Raw genomic sequence first — 19653 nt, 5'->3', positions numbered from 1 at the left:
AATTATTGATGTTTTCTTCCACGGAGGATGGTTTTAACAAGCTATCTTGGTATATTGAACAGTTTACAAATCAAATTCAGCTTTTTATACGGCAAATGCCGTAATGGCTTTGAAGCCTCGCTAGAAAGTAACAATAAAAACGAACGAGTTCAAAAAAGAGCAACAAAAAAGGTTATGCCGCTTTCCCGTGGATCCGATACCTTAACGGCTAAAATGGCGCATGCGCAGTTCGTGTCACTATTTTTGTGACCTAATTTTCATTTACAGCCACAGAAACTACTAAACAGAAATAAAACAGAATGAAAACACCAAAACTATGTTGATTTGTTGAAATATTTACCTCAAAATAATTACTGCCCTTGAATCTTTGTCATAGCAGACGCTTCTCATCGATCCGATACTCTATTGGTCTCAGTGTAAAAAGAGCTATAAAGGTGGACAACTTTTGGTGAACTACAGGTGTGCTTAAAATTTCAGTCCTGTTATGTCATTTCAAGAAAAAATGTGCACATGGCAGGGGAGCTGTTCATTAAAATTACTAAATTAACATGTCAACTGTTCTCAAAACAAGAATATAAAACAAGTATTTTTTAACAAATAAACACATAAGTCAACACTTAAACTTGTGTAACAGTAACTATAAACCAATGAATTATATTTTTTGATAATATGTTTTCTAAGCATCACAGCAAGGGCAAAGGAAAGTGCTGAGGCGCCGAACAACTCGTACTGGAGTACAAAATTTGAGGTGAACACAGTGAGAACAGTTGTCACAGTAAGCCCATGTAATAATTTTGAGATCAGGATGATCATTGTGATTAGGTGGGGACCACTTTTTACAGACACAACATAGGTCTTCATCTGCAATTTGTTCATCAAAGTCAGAATAGCTATTTTCATCATCCACATGTACAGGTATTGCTTGATTTGATTTACATGTTCCACTAGTTGATGGCTTTGGGCTTCCAAATTTGAGTGATTTCTTAGGATTGGCATTTTTCTTTGATTTATGTTTCTTTTTTGGAGTTTCATTTTCCTTATCTTCTAAATCATTATGAGATGATGGTTGTGTCCCTTTCAATCCATCTTGGTATTCTTCTAGTTCTTTCAAATAGCTGTCCTCTGTAATTGCTCTCCCACTAGGTTTAGGTTTCTTCATTTTCTTCTTCACCTCAACACTACCATTGCACTTTTGACATAGGTTGTTGACATTTTCAATTGTCTTTGTACTTGAAGACTCTGTTTTCTTTTGTAAGAACTCTTCAACAGCCTCTTTTCCGTGCCTTAGCGCTTTCACTTTTTTAACTGGTTCTTCTTCCCTGAAGGCTTCAGCTGGAAAAAGCTTTTCCATTGGAACTACATCCTTAGACAAAGGATAAATACCTGTCTTCCGGAATCCAGCTTGAATGTTAATAGGTGTCATCGCCTTCAAGTACGCCTTACATGCTATTTGACACATGTCATATCTGGTAATAACCTGTCCAATATTCTTCTGCATGAAGGAGGAACATTCTGAATAGTAGAATGTCTTGAATGGGCCAAAAAGTGAAACATCCAGTGGTTGAAGAAAATGTGATGAGTGAGCTGGTAAACAGAAAAGAATCAAATTTCGAGATCTTGCCCACTTAATTAAACTTGGTGAAACGTGTGAAGAATGACCATCAAACAACAGAAGAATCACTTGTGAATCATCAGTGCCTGACCTTGCATATGGCAGAAAGTGCTCCTTAAGGTATGTTGAGAACAGCTCACCATTCGACCATCCTGAATCAGACATCTCCCCTCTTGCACCAAAGGTTGCTCCATTCATCAAGTCACTATTAAATCTTTTTCCTTTGAACACAAAGAAAGGTGGAACAGTATTACCAATAGCATTGACACAACCAATGAGTGTTGTTGTGGTAGAGCGTGGTGAAGTTACTGCCTGTGGTTTACAATCTAAAGATGATATGATGTTTGGTGGCCTATGATCTGGTTTAAGTCCTGTTTCATCAAGGTTGTATATGTGCTGTGGCTTATCAAGTAGATCATACTTGACCAGAATATCATTCAGGTTTTTGTAGTAGTGGGCAACAGATTCAGGGGTACAATATCTTGCACGGTTGCTATCCAAACTACTTGGAGATAGGGATGCTAAACGCGTTTTCCACCTATTTAAAAAACCATACAACCAGTTGTTGCTCATGGGTTTGTTTTTCTCTTTCTTTCCCATATCAAAAGCCAGTTCACCTGCTATCTGTTGCAGCTTAGTGTTGGTGTAACCATAGCCAAGAAGACTCATTGCCTCTAAATGCTCCACAAGAACCTCCTCCTCCTCCTTACTAAGTGTCGTAATACCCCCATGGACAAAATTATTAGCATCAACACGACCATCAACACGATCTCTTAAGGTGGTTAATGGGACACCAAACAGTCTTGAAGCCCTTTTCACAGGTAACTTTTTGTCTTTCACTGCCTCATATGCTTTCAGAAGGGACTCAGGTGAATATCTACAGTATCTTCTGTCAATCTTGATTGGCTTTACCTAAACAAAGGTTATAAAAGGCTTTGATAATGAAAACAAGCATTATTTTTTTAATTGGTTTTTAATTGGGATCTATCTATGAAAGGCTTTCAGTTCAATGAGCTCTATCATATGATAACAAAAAAAAGTGGTCAAAGTTTTTTGGCACATACTGTATCACTAAAGCTTTTCGTGACTCAGATCAAAGGGAAGTAACTTTGCAGAGTAAAATAAGCAGACATATATTTTGGTTATTTATGATAAAAGAGGAATTATTGAAGGTGTTTAACATTATTTTCATGCAAAAACATGTTTTAACTATTGCTGGATATGATTTTACCTGTTTTTTACGCATGATTTATGTGTTTATTGATAAACGCTTGTCCGACGTAAAACTTGCATATAGTTCGGATGTATTTCTTGGCGTCGCGAGCTCGTATTCGGTACGGTAAATGACGTATCGGATCCACGAGAAGTATCGAATCGATGAGAATAAGGCATAAATGTATTAGAAATTTATCGTATGTAGAAAGATTAAAAATTCTGGAAATTCCTACTTTGGCTTACAGAAAATTTAGAGGTGATATCATACAAGCATGGAAATTATTAAATGGGAAGGAAGATATAGATTATAATGTATTTTTTGAAAAAGCACAACTTGATAATCATCACATCAGAGGAAATTCCATGAAGTTGAAAATAAAATCATGTAAAAAGGAATTAAGAAAACATTTTTTCTCATTAAGAGTAATACCAGAGTGGAATAAATTACCAGATTCTGTAGTATGTTCACCAACGCTGAATTCGCTAAAAAACAGACTCGATAAGGTTATGAAAAACAAATTATATACTGTTATACCGGATAATAATCATTGGGTGTCAGACCTCGAGGGGGTTATAAGAGATTTCTGATCTCGCGACCCTACGCTGGATAAAGTAAAGTAAAGTAAAGTAACGAAAAAATAATAAGCACGTCCGTGTTTCCTTTACTGCACAGTCGTCCAGTTGATTCAGCAAATATGTCGTCTGCGCTAGTGCGCCAGTTGCGAGACAGAGAAATAGGAATAGGAAAAAAAATCAACAAAACTAATTACACCTTATACATTTGGATCTGACTGGCATCAAAAAATGACATTTTTTGTAATATATATGAGCCACCCCATGAGAAAACCAGCAAAGTGTGTTTGTGACAAGCAGTAATCCAGATGAGTCCTTCACATCTCCACAGTCTCATAAGGATCCATACTGTCTGCTTAAAGCTTGTGTAACATTTTTAACATCTGAAAGTAAACTTCATGGATCCTGATGTGACTGCATGGATAGCCAAGCTTGTCTGGATCCATGTTAGTCCCATGCTATTGCTAGTCACACAAGCACTTTGTTGGTTTTCTTGTGGTGCTGCTAAAACATATGTAATTACTTTGCTGAAAATTTAATATATTGCCTCGTTTCTCATTTACAATTAAAGTTTTGTTATGACTGACCCATGTTTCAATATTGTAAATATATACTGTTTTGCTTTTCATTTAAATGACAAAACTCTTACAGTACAGGCCAATTAAGATTTGTCATTAGTGCAAGTAAAATGAACAATATTTTTATATGCCCGTTTAAAAAACGGGACATATTATGTTTTCACCCTTTACGGGCTGGTGGGAAGTCTGGAAAAAACCTGGAATTCTCAAATTGAAAAACCTGGAATTTAAAAAAAAATTCTTGAAAAAACCTGGAAAAAACCTGGAATTTCACTCCTAAATAATAGTGGGAACCCTGTTAGTATTTGGTGTAAAACATGTTCTAATGGATGTCTACCAAGTTTGTTCAATTAAAAGCCCTGGGGTCAAAATTGGCCCCGCCCCAGGGGGTCATTGATTTTCCCTATATACATATAGTAAAAACTTTAAAAAATCTTCTTCTAAAAAACCCAAAGAGCTAGAGCTAAGATATTTAGCATAAAACATGTTCTAATGGGTGTCTACAAAATTTGTTCAAATAAAAGCCCTGGGGTCAAAATTGGCCCCGTCCCAGGGGTCATTGATTTTCCCTATATACATAGAGTAAAAAGTTAAAAATCTTCTATTAAAGAACTCAAAGAGCTAGAGCTGAGATATTTAGCATGAAACATGTTCTAATGGATGTCTACCAAGTTTGTTCAAATAAAAGCCCTTGGGTTGAAATTGGCCCTGCCCTGGGGGCCCATGTTCAGGTGAGCGACCCCAGGGCCATCATTGCCCTCTTGTATCAAGTTTGCTCATATTAATTTGATTGGCCCCTTTAAGGGGCTGCTATAGCTAAAAATAGAAATGCATTTAAACGTCTTCTCTACAGAACTAATTGATGGATGATCACCAAACTAATATTGTCTGTAGCATTCTTGGGGGTCTGTAGCATTCTTGGGAAGCTTCCTTATATTATTTAGATAAGGCCTCTTTTAGGAGCTTGCTCAAGCCAAGAATAGAAATACCCTTTAAGAGTCTATTTAAGCCTCTTACAATAGAGTTCATTCCATCAAATAGAATAAGAGGCCATGGCAAAAAAAAAGAACAAAAGAAATGGCCCCGTTAGTCCATTTAGTGGCATTTAGTATGTCCGTCTGTCAGTCAGTCCCCATCCGTTTTGTAACTTGATCCCCTCCCATAACTTAAAAAGTACTGAAAAATATTTAATGAAACTTGAATATATGGATAGATGGCAAAGTATGGGCATTATGCAAGTCTTTCTTTTCTTCCTATGTTTGAAAATTCTGGTTTGCTTATGGCAACACATAGACTGAAAATATGGCAAAATTTTAACGCTTAAACTGGATCCATTGATAACAATAAAAAAGTACTGAAAATATTTTTTATGAAACTTGAAAAATGATGGTAAGATGGCAGTCTGGAGATAATGCACATTTTTTATGCTGCTCCCAAAAAATTCGGGGGAGCATATAGTCATGCCTTGTCCATCCATCCAACCCGTCTGTCACTGCCATCGTGTTGTCTTTTTCCGGAGCATAACTTGAAAACCCTTGAAGATAATGTTGTAAAAACTTCATACAGTGGTAGAAGGCATTGAGAGGGAGTGCAGTGTCAAAAGAACTATAACTCTATTTTGCCTGGTTTTTCAATTATCTCCTCTTATAGAAAAATCTTGTCCAGCGACATAACTCCTAAAGCTATAAGAGATATCAACATGAAACTTTGTAGGTGAATAGATCTCGATAGGTAGATGTGCAGTGCATAAGAACAAATTACTCCTTTTTGTCCTAATTTGGGAGTTATCGCCCTTTGTTAAGTTTAACACTTTGAACTTTGTCCGGAACATAACTCTAAAACTATAAAGAGATATCAAGATGAAAACATTGTAGGTAGATAAGATTACTCATTGAGTAGAAGTGCAGTGCACAAGAGATCATAACTCTGCATGCCTAATTCTGGAGTTGATTGCCCTTTGTTTTATTTTTAACCAGGTTTTCCGAAGGAAAAAACTGGTTATTAGATTGAGGTATGTCGGCGGGCGGATTGGCGGGCGGCGGGCGGGCAATAAACAATTTCTTCTGTGCGCAACTCATTCTACATTTCTCAACGGATTTTGACCAAACTTTCACAGAAGCTTTGTCATCAAGTGCCCTGGTGCATATTGTCGGGGTTTTGCGATTGGATAATATTTGACCTAATTATGGCCCTTTGTTTTTTTCCTTACATAGAATATATAGTGAACAATTTCTTCTATGCGCAACTCCTCCTGTATTTCTCAACGGATTTTGACCAAACTTCACAGACCCTTTGTCATCAAGTGCCCTTGGGCATATTGTCGGGGTTTTGCGATTGGATGATATTTGACCTAATTACGGCCCTTTGTTTTTTTTCCTTATAAAGAATATATAGTGAACAATTTCTCTGTGCGCAACTCCTACATTTCTCCACTGATTTTGACCAAACTTTCACAGAACCTTTGTCACCAAGTGCCCTTGGGCATATTGTCGGGGTTTTGCGATTGGATAATATTTGACCTAATTATTGCCCTTTGTTTTTTTTTCCTTATATAGAATATATAGTTAACAATTTCTTCTGTGCTGAATTCCCTCTACAATTCTCAATGGATTTGGTTCAAACTTTCACACAAGCTTTGTCATCAAGTGTCCTGGCGCATATTGTCAGGGTTTTGTGATTGGATAATATTTGACCTAATTATGGCCCTTTGTTTTTTTTCATTATACAGAATATAAAGTGAACAATTTCTATCGTGCGCAACTTCTCCTACATTTCTTAAAGGATTTTGACCAAACTTTCACAGAACCTTTGTCATCAAGTGCCCTTGGGCATATTGTCGGGGTTTTGCGATTGGATAATATTTGACCTAATTATTGCCCTTTTTTTTTTCTTATATAGAATATATAGTGAACAATTTCTTCTGTGCTGAACTCCTACAATTCTCAATGGATTTTGTTCAAACTTTCACAGAAGCTTTGTCATCAAGTGCCCTGGCGCATATTGTCAGGGTTTTGTGATTGGATAATATTTGACCTAATTATGGCCCTTTGTTTTTTTTCATTATACAGAATATAAAGTGAACAATTTCTATCGTGCGCAACTTCTCCTACATTTCTCAAAGGATTTTGACCAAACTTTCACAGAAGCTTTGTCATCAAGTGCCCTGGAGCATATTGTCAGGGTTTTTGTGATTGGATAATATTTGACCTAATTATCCCCTTTGTTTTTTTTTCATTATACAGAATTATCAATATAATTATAGTGAACAAATTCTTCTGTGCTGAACTCGTCCTACATTTCTCAACGGATTTTTGTTCAAACTTTCACAGAAGCTTTGTCATCAAGCACCCTGGCACATATTGTCTGGGTTTTGTGATTGGATAATTTTTGACCCTAATTATGGCCCTTTGTTTTTTTCTTATACATAATATTATAGTGAAACACTTCTTCAGTGGCAATTCCTCCTACATTATTCATGTTTTACATTGCACATAGTTACATTGTTTGTTGCTTGTATTTGTATTTCAAATACAACATATTTATCTACAATGGTGATAATTGAAAACCTGGTTTCATTGCATTGCCATGTTTCTTGTTACTTTTTGAAGTTATCCAGGGCATAACTTGGAAACCATACGGGATATCAACAAGAAACTTTGAAGGTCGATAGATCACATTGATTAGAAGTGCAGTGCAAAGAACAGTAACTATGCCTTGCCTAATTTTGGAATTATTGCACTTTGAACTTTTTCCAGGGACATAACTCTGAAACTACAAGAGGTGTACTTTCCTGTGTCCAAAACCTATTTGGGGAGCATCACCCAGCTCAAACTGGGCTCTTGTTTCCTTTACTTCCTATGTTGAAAATTCTGGTTGCTATGGCAACAAATACACTGAATTTCAAGATTTCTTATTCCAGTTTTTACGCTTTTTCATTATAACTTCTTTATTCCTTAAGGTATTTACTTCAAACTTTAAATATTAGTATCCGGTCATCAACCACATCATATTTGACAAGGTTCAAAACTAGGACAAAAAGTATCAGAATTACCTCCCTTGAACTTAGAATGTTCATGAATTTTATTTTTTTAATAACTTCTTTATTTCTTAATGTATGTTTCTTATTATCGCTCAACATATGTGAGAAAGTTCAATACTCTAGCAAGACATTTTCAGAATTATGCCCCCCTTGAACTTTTTTGAGAAATTGGTATTTTTCACTCCCAACTCCTTCATTTCTTTTAGGATTTACTTCAACCTCCCACATCATAATAATATGACAAGATTTTTATGCCCCCGCCATGTAATGGCCGGGGCATATAGTGTTACCCTGTTCCGTCATTCCGTCCTTCCGTCATTCTGTCATTCCGTCATCATCAGTTTCCGTTCATTATCTTAAGAACGGTTGGACACATTCAACTCAAACTTGACATATGGATATGTCATGAGAAAATACAGGTCAAGTTCGAATTTGGTCATGGTTCAATGATTTTTGGCAGAGTTATGCCCCTTTTACTTTGAAAATAATATGAAATTTTCAGTTTCCGTTCATTATCTCCCTCAAGGTATAACACATTCAACTCAAACATCACATATTGATGCGTCAAAGGAATGCGAAGGTCAAGTTCAAATTTTGTCATGGTTCGATGATTTTTGGCAGAGTAATGCCCCTTTCACTTTGAAAGTAATATGAAATTTTCAGTTTCCGTTTATTATCTCCCCAATGGTACAACACATTCAACTATAATTTGACATATGGATATGTTTTTGGAATGCCCCAGGTCAAGTTACAAATTTGGTCATGGTTTCAATGATTTTTGGCAGAGTAATGCCCCTTTCACTTTGAAAATAATATGAAATTTACAGTTTCTGTTCATTATCTACCCAACAGTGTTACATATTCAACTTTAATTTGACATATGGATATGTCAAAGGAATGGGCAAGTCAAGTTGGAATTTGGTCATGGTTTGATGATTTTTTGGGCAGAGTTATGTCCCTTTCACTTTGAAAATAATATAGATACATCTTAGGAATAAGCAGTTTAAGTTTGAATTTGGTCATGGTTCAATGATTTTAGACAAACTTATCTTTCCTGAATGTTGGAAAAATTTTGAACTTTCAGTTTCAGCACTCATTCTTTTAGCCATAATTTTTGGCTACAAATATGCAATATGCTATTTCTAAAAGGTTAAGACTGAATAATTTAACAGTGCCTTGAACATTGTATGGAAATGGTTTGTGTTAACATTGAAAAGTTTTAAGGGCTTTGGACTTAAAATGAAAAAAATAATTAATGCACCATCTGAAATTTTGGCTGCATGCGGGGGCATCAGTGGCATGATGACACATTTCTAGTTTTCAACAAATTTATTTAAAAGAGAGCAAAGTTTAAACATTTGTCATACTTCTTCATCCTGAGAAAATTGGACCCTTTGATTATCTATTGTATAATCATTATAATTTCCTTACTTGGCAGGGAAACTAACACATCACTATGATATAGACAAACTTAGAACTCAAAAGATTTAAGTTCATTGATGTCATTCATTCATTCAATGGTATAATTGAATGGCCAATGGCCCATCAGAATGTTGCTGGGGTTCTAACCAGTAGGGGACTTATGGATTGCTTGCAATACTATGATAATTGCTTGTTTATTTTTATTTTTTGCAAAGAATAGGATTTTCAACTTTGCTTATAGCATTGTTGATCTAGAATCATAAGATTGGTGTGGCATGGAATTTGGATGTAGGTCAACATCAGTCACATATTAGGAATGCCATTTCTGTGAAATCTTGCTGCCCATATAGTATAAACTTTAGTTCACCTGAGCTAGCTCAGTGTGAACTTAAAGGATCTTTGAATGTCTGACGTCCGTCCAAATTTGTTCGTTAACACTCTAGTTATCGCATTTTTGCCTCAATCATCATTAAACTTTGTCAGAATGCTTGTCTAGGTAATTGCTTGGATGAGTTTGAACATTGCTCATCTCAGATAAATAAACAAGGTCACTGGAGTTAAAAGTAGAAAAATCTTGTTAACACTATTGGCTTCTGTTTTGATATAGATATCCTGGAAATTGGTCTGAAAGTTTGTTTTGATGATTTCTAGATCAAAGTTGAATATGTGATACCTGGGTCACAAACTAGTCACACCCCCTAAATAAAATAAGACTAAGCCTTTATAATCAGGGAAGCGATATAAGGACCTCTTGTTATCATTGGTCCCCTGTTGTTGTGACATTGCCAGTGTCTTGTTTTCCAGTTTATTTTATTATCCTCTTATTTTTTAGCTCGACTTTTCTATGAAAAGGGGAGCTATCCTACTCGCCCCGGCGTCGGCGTCGGCGTCGGCGTTAGCGTTGGCGTCACACCTTGGTTAAGTTTTTCGTACCACCCCACTTTATTTCAGAAGTATTACAAGTATGGCTTTGAAACTTACCATACTTGTTCACCATCATAACCTCCATCTACAGACAAGAGTACATAACTCTGTCAAGGTTTTTGACAGAATTATGGCCCTTTTTTGACTTAGAAAGTGTATTGAGCTTGGTTAAGTTTTTTGTACCACCTCACTTTATTTCAAAACCATTGGAGGTATTGCTTTGAAACTGACCATACTTGTTTACCATCACGACCTTCATCAACAGACAAGAGGACATAACTCTGTCAAGGTTTTTGACAGAATTATGCCCCTTTTGACTTAGAAAATACATTGAATATGGGTAAAATCCACTTATTGCCTTAACCCTTTGAGATATTGCTTTGAAACTTTTAATGCTATTTCACATCATTACCCCCATCTGTACGCAAGAGAAGGTAAACTCTGTCAAGGATTTGTTTTAAAAATTAAGGCCTTTTATCGACTTAGAATCTTGGTTAAGTTTTTTGTACCACCTCACTTTATTTCAAAAACCATTGGAGGTATTGCTTTGAAACTGACCATACTTGTTTACCATCACGACCTTCATCAACAGACAAGAGGACATAACTCTGTCAAGGTTTTTGACAGAATTATGCCCCTTTTTTACTTAGAAAATACATTGAATATGGGTAAAATCCACTTATTGCCTTAACCCTTTGAGATATTGCTTTGAAACTTTTAATGCTATTTCACATCATTACCCCCATCTGTACGCAAGAGAAGGTAACTCTGTCAAGGATTTGTTTTAAAAATTAAGGCCTTTTATCGACTTAGAATCTTGGTTAAGTTTTTAGTACCAGTCCACTTTTTGACTGAACTGTTTGAGATATTAATTTGAAAGTTGGAATACTTGTTTACAATCATGATTCCCAAACATGTCCAGGAGAAGGTAATTCTGTCAAAGATTTTATTTGAATTATGGCCCTTAACTGTCAATGTTTTGTATTATAGGCAAGCACTAAAAAAGTCGAGCGCGCTGTCTTACGGACAGCTCTTTTTAAAATGGCTAGAAACAACAAAGACGTCATATTCATTCCACGGACTTAAAATTTTTAAAGTGTATAATATTGTTGAGTTAATATATAATGTATGTGCTATACCTATCTTGTTAATTTTACAATTTTTTTTTTTTTTTTTTTTTTTTTCATTAGCGCATAAAGTGACATTATTGAGAGAACTCAAATTGAAAAGATACTGGTACTTCAAGATCAAGGTCGAGGTGGAGAATTTCGGAACCAATGCCTTGATGATATTGAATTGGAAGGTGAGAAGAAAACAGTTCATCTATCATTCTAATCAATGCTTTTACAATTGTAGATTTGACTTTCATAAAAGAAATGATTTAGGATAAACTGTTAATCAGTGTTTGAAATATGAGTCTAGAGACTATTTATGTTTTAGCTCACCTACACAAAGTGACAACGTGTGATATTGTGACCACCTGATGTCATGTGGGTGTTAATCAACAATTGGCATGTTCACACTCTAGAGGCCACTTTTTGCACCAGTTTTCATAAAACTTTGTTAGAATATTTCTGACTTCTATATGAGATCTTGGTCACAAATTTAATAAACCTTATTAATACTCTACAGCCCTCATATATGGTCCAGTCTCATTGACTTTGGTCAGAATTAACAATTGACAATACATTGGCCAAGTTTGGAATTGGTACATTAAGGTCACCATGTCAGATGTTTATGCTTGAGAGGCTACATTTATGTGCCAATTTTCAATCTGGTGAGTAAATAAGAAACCTAGGTCACGACGTCAATTCTTACATGACTTAAATTTTGGAATATAAAACACAAGGCACATGTGGAAGTCACAGTTTATATCCACATTAAGGTTTATGTTCTTTGGCAGTATTTGATGACGTGATCAATTATTTATGTTTATATTTTTAGCTCACTTGAGCTTTTAGGATCATTGAATGTCTTTCTTCCATTCACATTTGTTTGTTAACACTATAGCAGTCACATTTTTGCCTCAATCATCAGCAAACTTTGTCAGGATGCTTGTCTAGGTAATTGCTCGGATGAGTTCGAACATGGGTCATCTCGGATGAAAAACTAGGTCACAGGAACTTAAAAAAAGAAAAATCTTGTTAACACTCTAGTGGCTACATTTTTTATCCAAATATCCTGGAAAATGGGCTGAGAGTTTGTTTTGAAGATTTCTAGGACAAGTTCCAATATGGGTCATCTGGGATCAAAAACTAGGTCACGTTGCCCAAATATGGAAAACCCTTGTTAACACTCTAGTGGTCAACTTTTTGACTTGACTGTCATGAAACTTGGTCAGGATGCTTGTCTAGGTAATTGTGTGGATGAGTTTGAACATGGGTCATCTCGGATTAAAAACTAGGTCATGTGAGCTAAAAATAGAAAAATCTTGTTCACATTCTAAAATGGCTACTGTTTTTATCAAAATATCCTTGAAATTGGTCTGAAAGTTTGTTTAGATGATTTCTAAGTCAAGTTTGAATATGAATCACATTGGGTCAAAAATGAGGTCACACTGCTCAAATAGGAAAAAACCTTGTCAACACTCTAGTGGTCACATTTTTGACTCGCTTGTCATGAAACTTGGTCAGGATGCTTGTCTAGGTTATTGTGCGGATGAGTTTGATGGGTCAGGTGAGCGATTTATGGCCATTTTGGACCTCTTGTTTTGTTAAATGTATATATCAGGGTGAGCGATAGCTCTAAGTTTATAGTTTTGATCATTAAGAGGCCAATGATATTGCTTCCTTTCAGAGGCATGCATATAGAGTATATATGGCATACATATGGCAAATTAAATGGGCCAAATCTGGATTTTCAGCTGGATTTTGAGGCTCAAAACTAGATTATTTTATTGACTTGAATTTTAATGCGTGTTTGGCACATTTGACTCAAAGAATCTATATTACCCTCAAAATCATTAAATGATCATATCTTTATAAGCCAGAAAGAATTTCGGGCATATTATGTTATACCCCCTGGTGTCCGTCTGTCCGAGCAAACATTTTGGGTTTAGGGGCTATATAACAGTAAAGAGAACAAAAGAGAACAATAGGTTCATTCCCTGATCAAAGGGTTTAGGGGCTAGCAGCCCTTAAGATAACAAAGAAAATAACAAAGAAAATAGCCCCTAAAGCCAAAATGTTGGAACGTCCTTCTGTCGGTCCGTTTTGTTTCCGGAGCATATCTTAAGTTCCATTTGGCCCACAGTCTTCAAACTTCATAGGATGATTGCCCATATTGGGTGGAAGACCCCTATTGATTTTTGGGTCACAAGGTCAAAGGTCAATGTCAATATTACCTTAAAACTGTAAACAGGCTTTCTACTGGTCCCTACTTTTCCTACTTTTCCCTACTTTTTTCTTTTGATCCCTACTTTTTTCTGAAATAGCCCTATTATCCCTACTTTTTCATTTTGAAATGAAATGAAAAAAAGAAGATATTTAAAATGGTATTTCAGTTGTATTTCAGTTGCAATTGATTAATAGTTCAGGTGTGTGTTAGTGTCTCCTTGTGATGTCCACCCTTGAAAGACTCATGGTCAGAGCTGCATTACTGGTACTAGTACTGCAGTATATACTGGAGCAATTATGCAAGTACTGGTACTGATACTGAATTACTCTTACAAAATTTTGCTACTACTCAGGTGCTGGTACTGCATTACTGTCTTAAAAAAGTGGTACTGCTACTGCATTACTAGGCAGTATTTTTGGTTTTGATAAAAATGTCATTATTTTTACTCATAAAGTAAAGCTGTAAATTCCACGTATTATTTTATTTTTGTGAAAAAATAAGTTATCAAATCTATAAATAATTTGCTGCAATATTCCTTCAAATGTTAACATAGTATTCATCATAAAAAAGCACCAAAGACTTAAAGTAAAATTAAATTGAGATAAACAGAGTCAATAACTCTTTACTGGTAAAATATCCTTATTGCAATTTTATTACTTTGTATTTACTAGTAAAAAAAGAGCAAAATAAACACTAATAAATTACTTCTATTCTAAATAATCATATTTCAAGTGATATTGTTAGCACCATAAAAAAGTTATTTACTTTGGTATAAATTGAACAGAGGTGTGAAGGTGTAAAAGGCAACAAAAAGACTGGTGGGTTTAACATGTAAGATTATTGCATTGTATTACAGTTGACTGCGGTTACAAAACAATAACATATGACATGAATATATGATGATTATTGTTTGTAAAAAGTATGTTCGTTCATTTAAGTTGTAAAAATGCAATGTCAACTTTAAAGTAAATGATTTTATTTCTTTGTGGAATAATGTTTGCAATTATTTTGAATGACACTGTGTATTTATTCAAACTTTGATGAATATATAAAAGTATTAGTACTGGTACTTAATTACTTCCCCCAAAAAAGTACTGGTACTGCAGTACCAAGCTAAAATCAAGTACTAGTACTGGAAATGGTACTGCAAAACTTGGCAAGTACTGGAACTGGTACTTAAGTACTACAGCCTTAGTACTGATGCAGCTCTGCTCATGGTGCCTTGGCAAAACATTCAGCAACATTCTGCCTATGAGGTGCATGTCTTTCAAGCATATTTACTGAACTGAAGATACACACAGCCTGGTGTGGTCTTGGTGATGGTATGTTTTGCTAATTCTTAACTAAAACGGTAAGAAATTCCTACTTTGTCCCTAGTTCTTAACATCAGAAATCCCTACTTTGCCCTACTTTTTGGTAAAAAAATGCCCTACTTTTTCCCTAGTTTTTTTGGTAGAGGCAGTAGAAAGCCTGTAAATGGTTTTCGGAGCATAACTTAAGTCCCATTTGGCCCACAATATTCAAACTTCATAGGATGATTGTTCATATTGGGTAGACAGTGTTTCTGCCAGCTCTGATTTTCTGAGGGTCTTTTATGACCCCCTGTATGATATTTTAGGGGTCAATTCAAATTCATAAGGGTCATGCCAATAAATTTAACAAAAATGTAAAAAAACAACAGGTAGCATGGGACTCCGTATTATCAGCGTACTTAACATTTCCTATATGTCCTGCATTGAATTTCATTGATTAATTTAATTTAATAATAAATATTCTGTGTAAAGCAGTACAAATTCAATTAATCATTACATTTTTTATTGAATGGGGTCAAAGATTTTTAATTTCAATGTATACATGACAAAATACTGAGAGTACGTCGGTAATAGAGTTGCGCCGATAATACAGAGTTAGAGTATAACACTTTATAAGTTTTATTTTCTAAGGCACTTTACTTCTTGCCAGAGAACATATATGTACCATCATGTAGTTCAACTATATGTGAATAAAAATATTGTTAAATACTTGTTTTTGTGTTATATTTTTAAATAGTCATGGCCGAAAATAGTGCGCTAAAAACGCAAAAACGCGCTCTGGCAGAAACACTGGGTAGAAGACCCCTATTGATTTTGGGGGTCACAAGGTCAAAGGTCAAGGTCACTTTTACCTTAAAACTGAAAATGGTTTCCTGAGTATAACTTAAGTTCCATTTTGCCCACAATGTTCAAACTTCATAGGATGATTGTTCATCTTGGGTTAAAAACCCCTTATGATTTTTAGGTCACAAGGTCAAAGGTCAAGGTCACTATTACCTTAAAACTAAAAATGGTTTCCACTCAATAACTTAAGTATAAATCAACCTACAGCTGTAAAATTTTATAGGATGAACAGCCATATCTAATACATAACCCCTATTTATTTTAGGATCATAAAGTCAAAGGTCATGGTCATAATGATTTTTACACTGAAAATTGTAATTTTTGAAACATAACCAAAGTTCCATTTGGCCATCAGTGTTCAAACTTTATAGGATGATTGTCAATATTGGGTAGAAGACCTGTATTGATTTTTGGGTCAGAAGGTCAAAGGTCAAGGTCACTATTACCTTAAAACTGAAAAAGGTTGCCTTTCAATAACTTAAGTATTAATCAACCTACAGCTGTTACATTTTATAGGATGAACAGCCATGTCCAATACATGACCCCTATTGATTTTAGGGTCATAAGATCAACGGTCAGGGTCACAATGACCTTAACACTGAAAATTGTGTTTTCTGGAGCATAACACCAGTTCCATTTGGCTTACAGTGTTCAAACTTCATAGGATGATTGCCTATATTGAATAAAAGAGCCATATCTATATTGGGGCCACAAGGTCAAAGGTCAACATCAAATTACATTAATATTGTTTACAGTTTTACAATTGTCAAACTTCATAGGATGATCACTTATATTAAGTAAATTAATTATATGCCCTAAAAAAATAAATTGCTTATATTATGTTATACCCCTGTTGTCTTTCTGTCCTTCTGTCGTAGTATATTTACTTACAAGATAACATCTTGATGGTGGTGCTTTAGTAACAGCAACTGTAACTATATATATGAAAGTTCTTCAGCTATAAAGGAGGATTGCTTTTTGAAGGAGGTTATACTTTATTCAATTCCCATGCCTTACAAGTGCTTCATCCTTACTAAAAAAAAACTTTCGGGCATATAATGCTTCGCCTAGCAGTGCTCTTGTTTGTTTTATGAAAATGTTAACACCAGCAGCCTCCATTTTGAATAAAGGCTTAAATTTAAATAACAAATGTCTTCTTTACAGTGAGTTCTCTCATTTACAGATATTGTTTTCACCAGAAGAGAAACAAACCATGAACACACCCAAGATGTACCAGGTTAAGATGCAGAAGGCTTGAGCTGCCCTGAAAAAATTTCTGTATGCCTTCTTGAAGCAGCAGAATATTTTCCAGATGTCCCCACCGATGACACAAGTGGGTTGGGTAAAACCAGACAGAAACCAACAAAATCAACAGAATAATGTGCATGGAACAAGATCGAAGAAAAGGAAATTAAAAAGCTGTTTGAAACATTCAGTGGCCCAAGCCATCCGATTACTTAAAGGCCATCAGTATTAGCCAAAAGAGAGGTATATTGATTTGAAAAAGAAAAAAAGGATATGCTGAAGAAGAAAGTTTTTAGGATGACAGACAGATTAAAGTTGTCTTTTAAAGTTGTTTTTTATGCCACCTCAGCATCTGCGATAAGATGCCGTATAGAGATTCAGCTGTTAGTTTGTGTGTACCTGTGTGTGTTACAGAGATAACTTAAAAGATCTTCTTGTAAAAAACCACTTGTCCCATTCCAAACAAACTTGGCAGGATTGTTACTTGGGCAAACTTATAATAATTAGCTCTGATTAACACTCCGCATTTAGATCTGATCAAATATAAAATCATTTCTGGTGACCTTTCACACAGTCAATCATTGGCGAGCTTTCATAATTTTGATGGCATAGTCCATAATAGCCAACATGTTAATTGGCAAAACAAATCTTGCCCATTAAAAATTGACTTATTATTTATTAAAAAAAAAAATTCTAACAAAAATCAACAATGTCTTTAACTTCCATGTTATAAGGGTATTTAAATACTTCTTCAAATGTCTTTGTAAAAACCGGTTTGATTGCTTGGCTAAAAATAGCTTTCTCAGGAAATCCGAATTATAAAGAAGGCGAAACATATAAGTCGTCATCAGATCCCCGGGGGGTCATTGATTTTCTTATTTGTATATAGTAAAATCTTAAGAAACCTTCTTTTAAAAGCCCCAAATAGCTAAAGCTTAGATATTAAGCATTAAACATCTTCTAGTGGGTGTCTATCAAGTTTGTTCAAATAAAAGCCCTGTGTCAAATTGGCCCCGCCCAAGTGGGTCATTGTTTTTCCCTTTATGTATATGGTAAAAACTGAAAAAATCTTCTTTTAAAAACCCCCAAGAGCTAAATATATAAGATCTTTTGCATGAAATATCTTCACATGGGTGTCTACCATTTTTGCTCAAATAAGGGCCCTGGGGGTTAAAATTGGCCCCGCCCTGGGGATCATTGATTTTCCTTATATGTACAGTGAAAACTCTGAAAACCGGACCCTCTGAAAACCGGACCATTTTAAAAGTCCCGTATTTTCTCCTTATATGTTCATTGAAAAACATCCTCTGAATACCGGAACCTCTGAATTCCGAAAACCGGACGCTTTTCTGTGGCTTCTAATGCTAAACATGCATAAAAAATCCTCTGAAAACCGGACAGCAATTTTAAGTGTCAACTTTCTGTGTATTTTAAAGTATATTAAAACCTAATCTCAAACAGGTGACATGTTCAATTACCAGTTAATGATCACCCTTTTTATCTATGCAGGTGTGAAAACACTTGTGTGTGTTAATTTATTATTGGCAATTAAATCATAGCTCTTTCATTATAATTGTGCCTTTTCCCTGTATAGTATGATTTTTCTAAATGTATTTAATTTGTTGTGTGTTTTTTTCTTCTTTAAATATAAAATGTCTAAAAGAATTAGAAACTTTTGTAAAATGATTCCTGTTTTTGCTAAAAAAAATTGATCTTTGTTTAGATATTTATTATATGCAAAAGTAGTAATACTAAATTCCATTAATATTTACATATTTAAAAGCCAATTAAAACAAGATATATTTCAGACAATGTGTTGTTTAAATTTCTGATTTTCTGAATTATATCATGGATTTGCATAGTAAAATTACTTAAGACATTTATTGTTAAAAGAAATTAAAATATGACTTTGACAAAAATGTTAAAAAGTAAATACATGACTGTACAAAATGTTTTAACAAAGTCATTGTTCAAACACATCATAATTATCAATAAATGTATAAAACCTCTGAAAACCGGAATCCTCTGAAAACCGGACTTTTGGTCAAGTCTGGAGAGGGTCCGGTTTTCAGAGTTTTTACTGTATATAGTAAAAACTTAAAAAATCTTCTTACAGCTAGAGCTTAGATATTTATCATGAAACATCTTCAAATGGGTTTCTACCAAGTTTGTACAAATAAAAGCCCCAGGGTTAAAATTGGCCCCGCCCCGGGGGTCATTGATTTTCCTTATATGTTTATAGCAAAAATCTTCTTTGAAAAAACCCAAATAGCTAGAGTTTAGATATTAAGCATGAAACATCTTCTAGTGAGTGTGTACAAAGTTTGTTCAAATAAAAGCCCTGGGGTCAAAATTGGCCCTGCCCCGGGGGGTCATTGATTTTCCCTACATGCATATAGTAAAAACTTAAAAAATCTTCTTTGAAAAACCCAAATAGCTAGAGTTTAGATATTAAGCATGAAACATCTTCTAGTAAGTTTCTACAAAGTTTGTTCAAATAAAAGCCCTGGGGTTTTTCATTATATGTGAGTAGTAAAAACTTATCATTGTGAA

The 19653-nt window shown here is 34.9% G+C and overlaps 1 protein-coding gene across 1 annotated transcript in view; it reads left to right on the top strand.

The window, feature by feature from the left end:
• The window catches only part of LOC132736511 (uncharacterized), a gene marked incomplete at its 5' end in the record, with an annotated part of 40642 nt that extends 22851 nt beyond the window's left edge, over window positions 1-17791 (top strand). The window contains 2 exon segments of the mRNA XM_060723648.1: window positions 11554-11666; window positions 17039-17791. Of these exon segments, the coding sequence (XP_060579631.1) occupies window positions 11554-11666; window positions 17039-17113 (188 nt within the window).
• Window positions 17792-19653: the final 1862 nt, after the last annotated feature.

Source organism: Ruditapes philippinarum, unplaced genomic scaffold (assembly GCF_026571515.1).
Source record: "Ruditapes philippinarum isolate M1 unplaced genomic scaffold, ASM2657151v2 ctg5285_1_1_1_1, whole genome shotgun sequence".
NCBI lineage: Eukaryota > Metazoa > Mollusca > Bivalvia > Venerida > Veneridae > Ruditapes > Ruditapes philippinarum.
The sequence above is the reverse complement of the archived record's forward strand: the minus strand, read 5'-3'. Positions and strand labels throughout refer to the sequence as shown.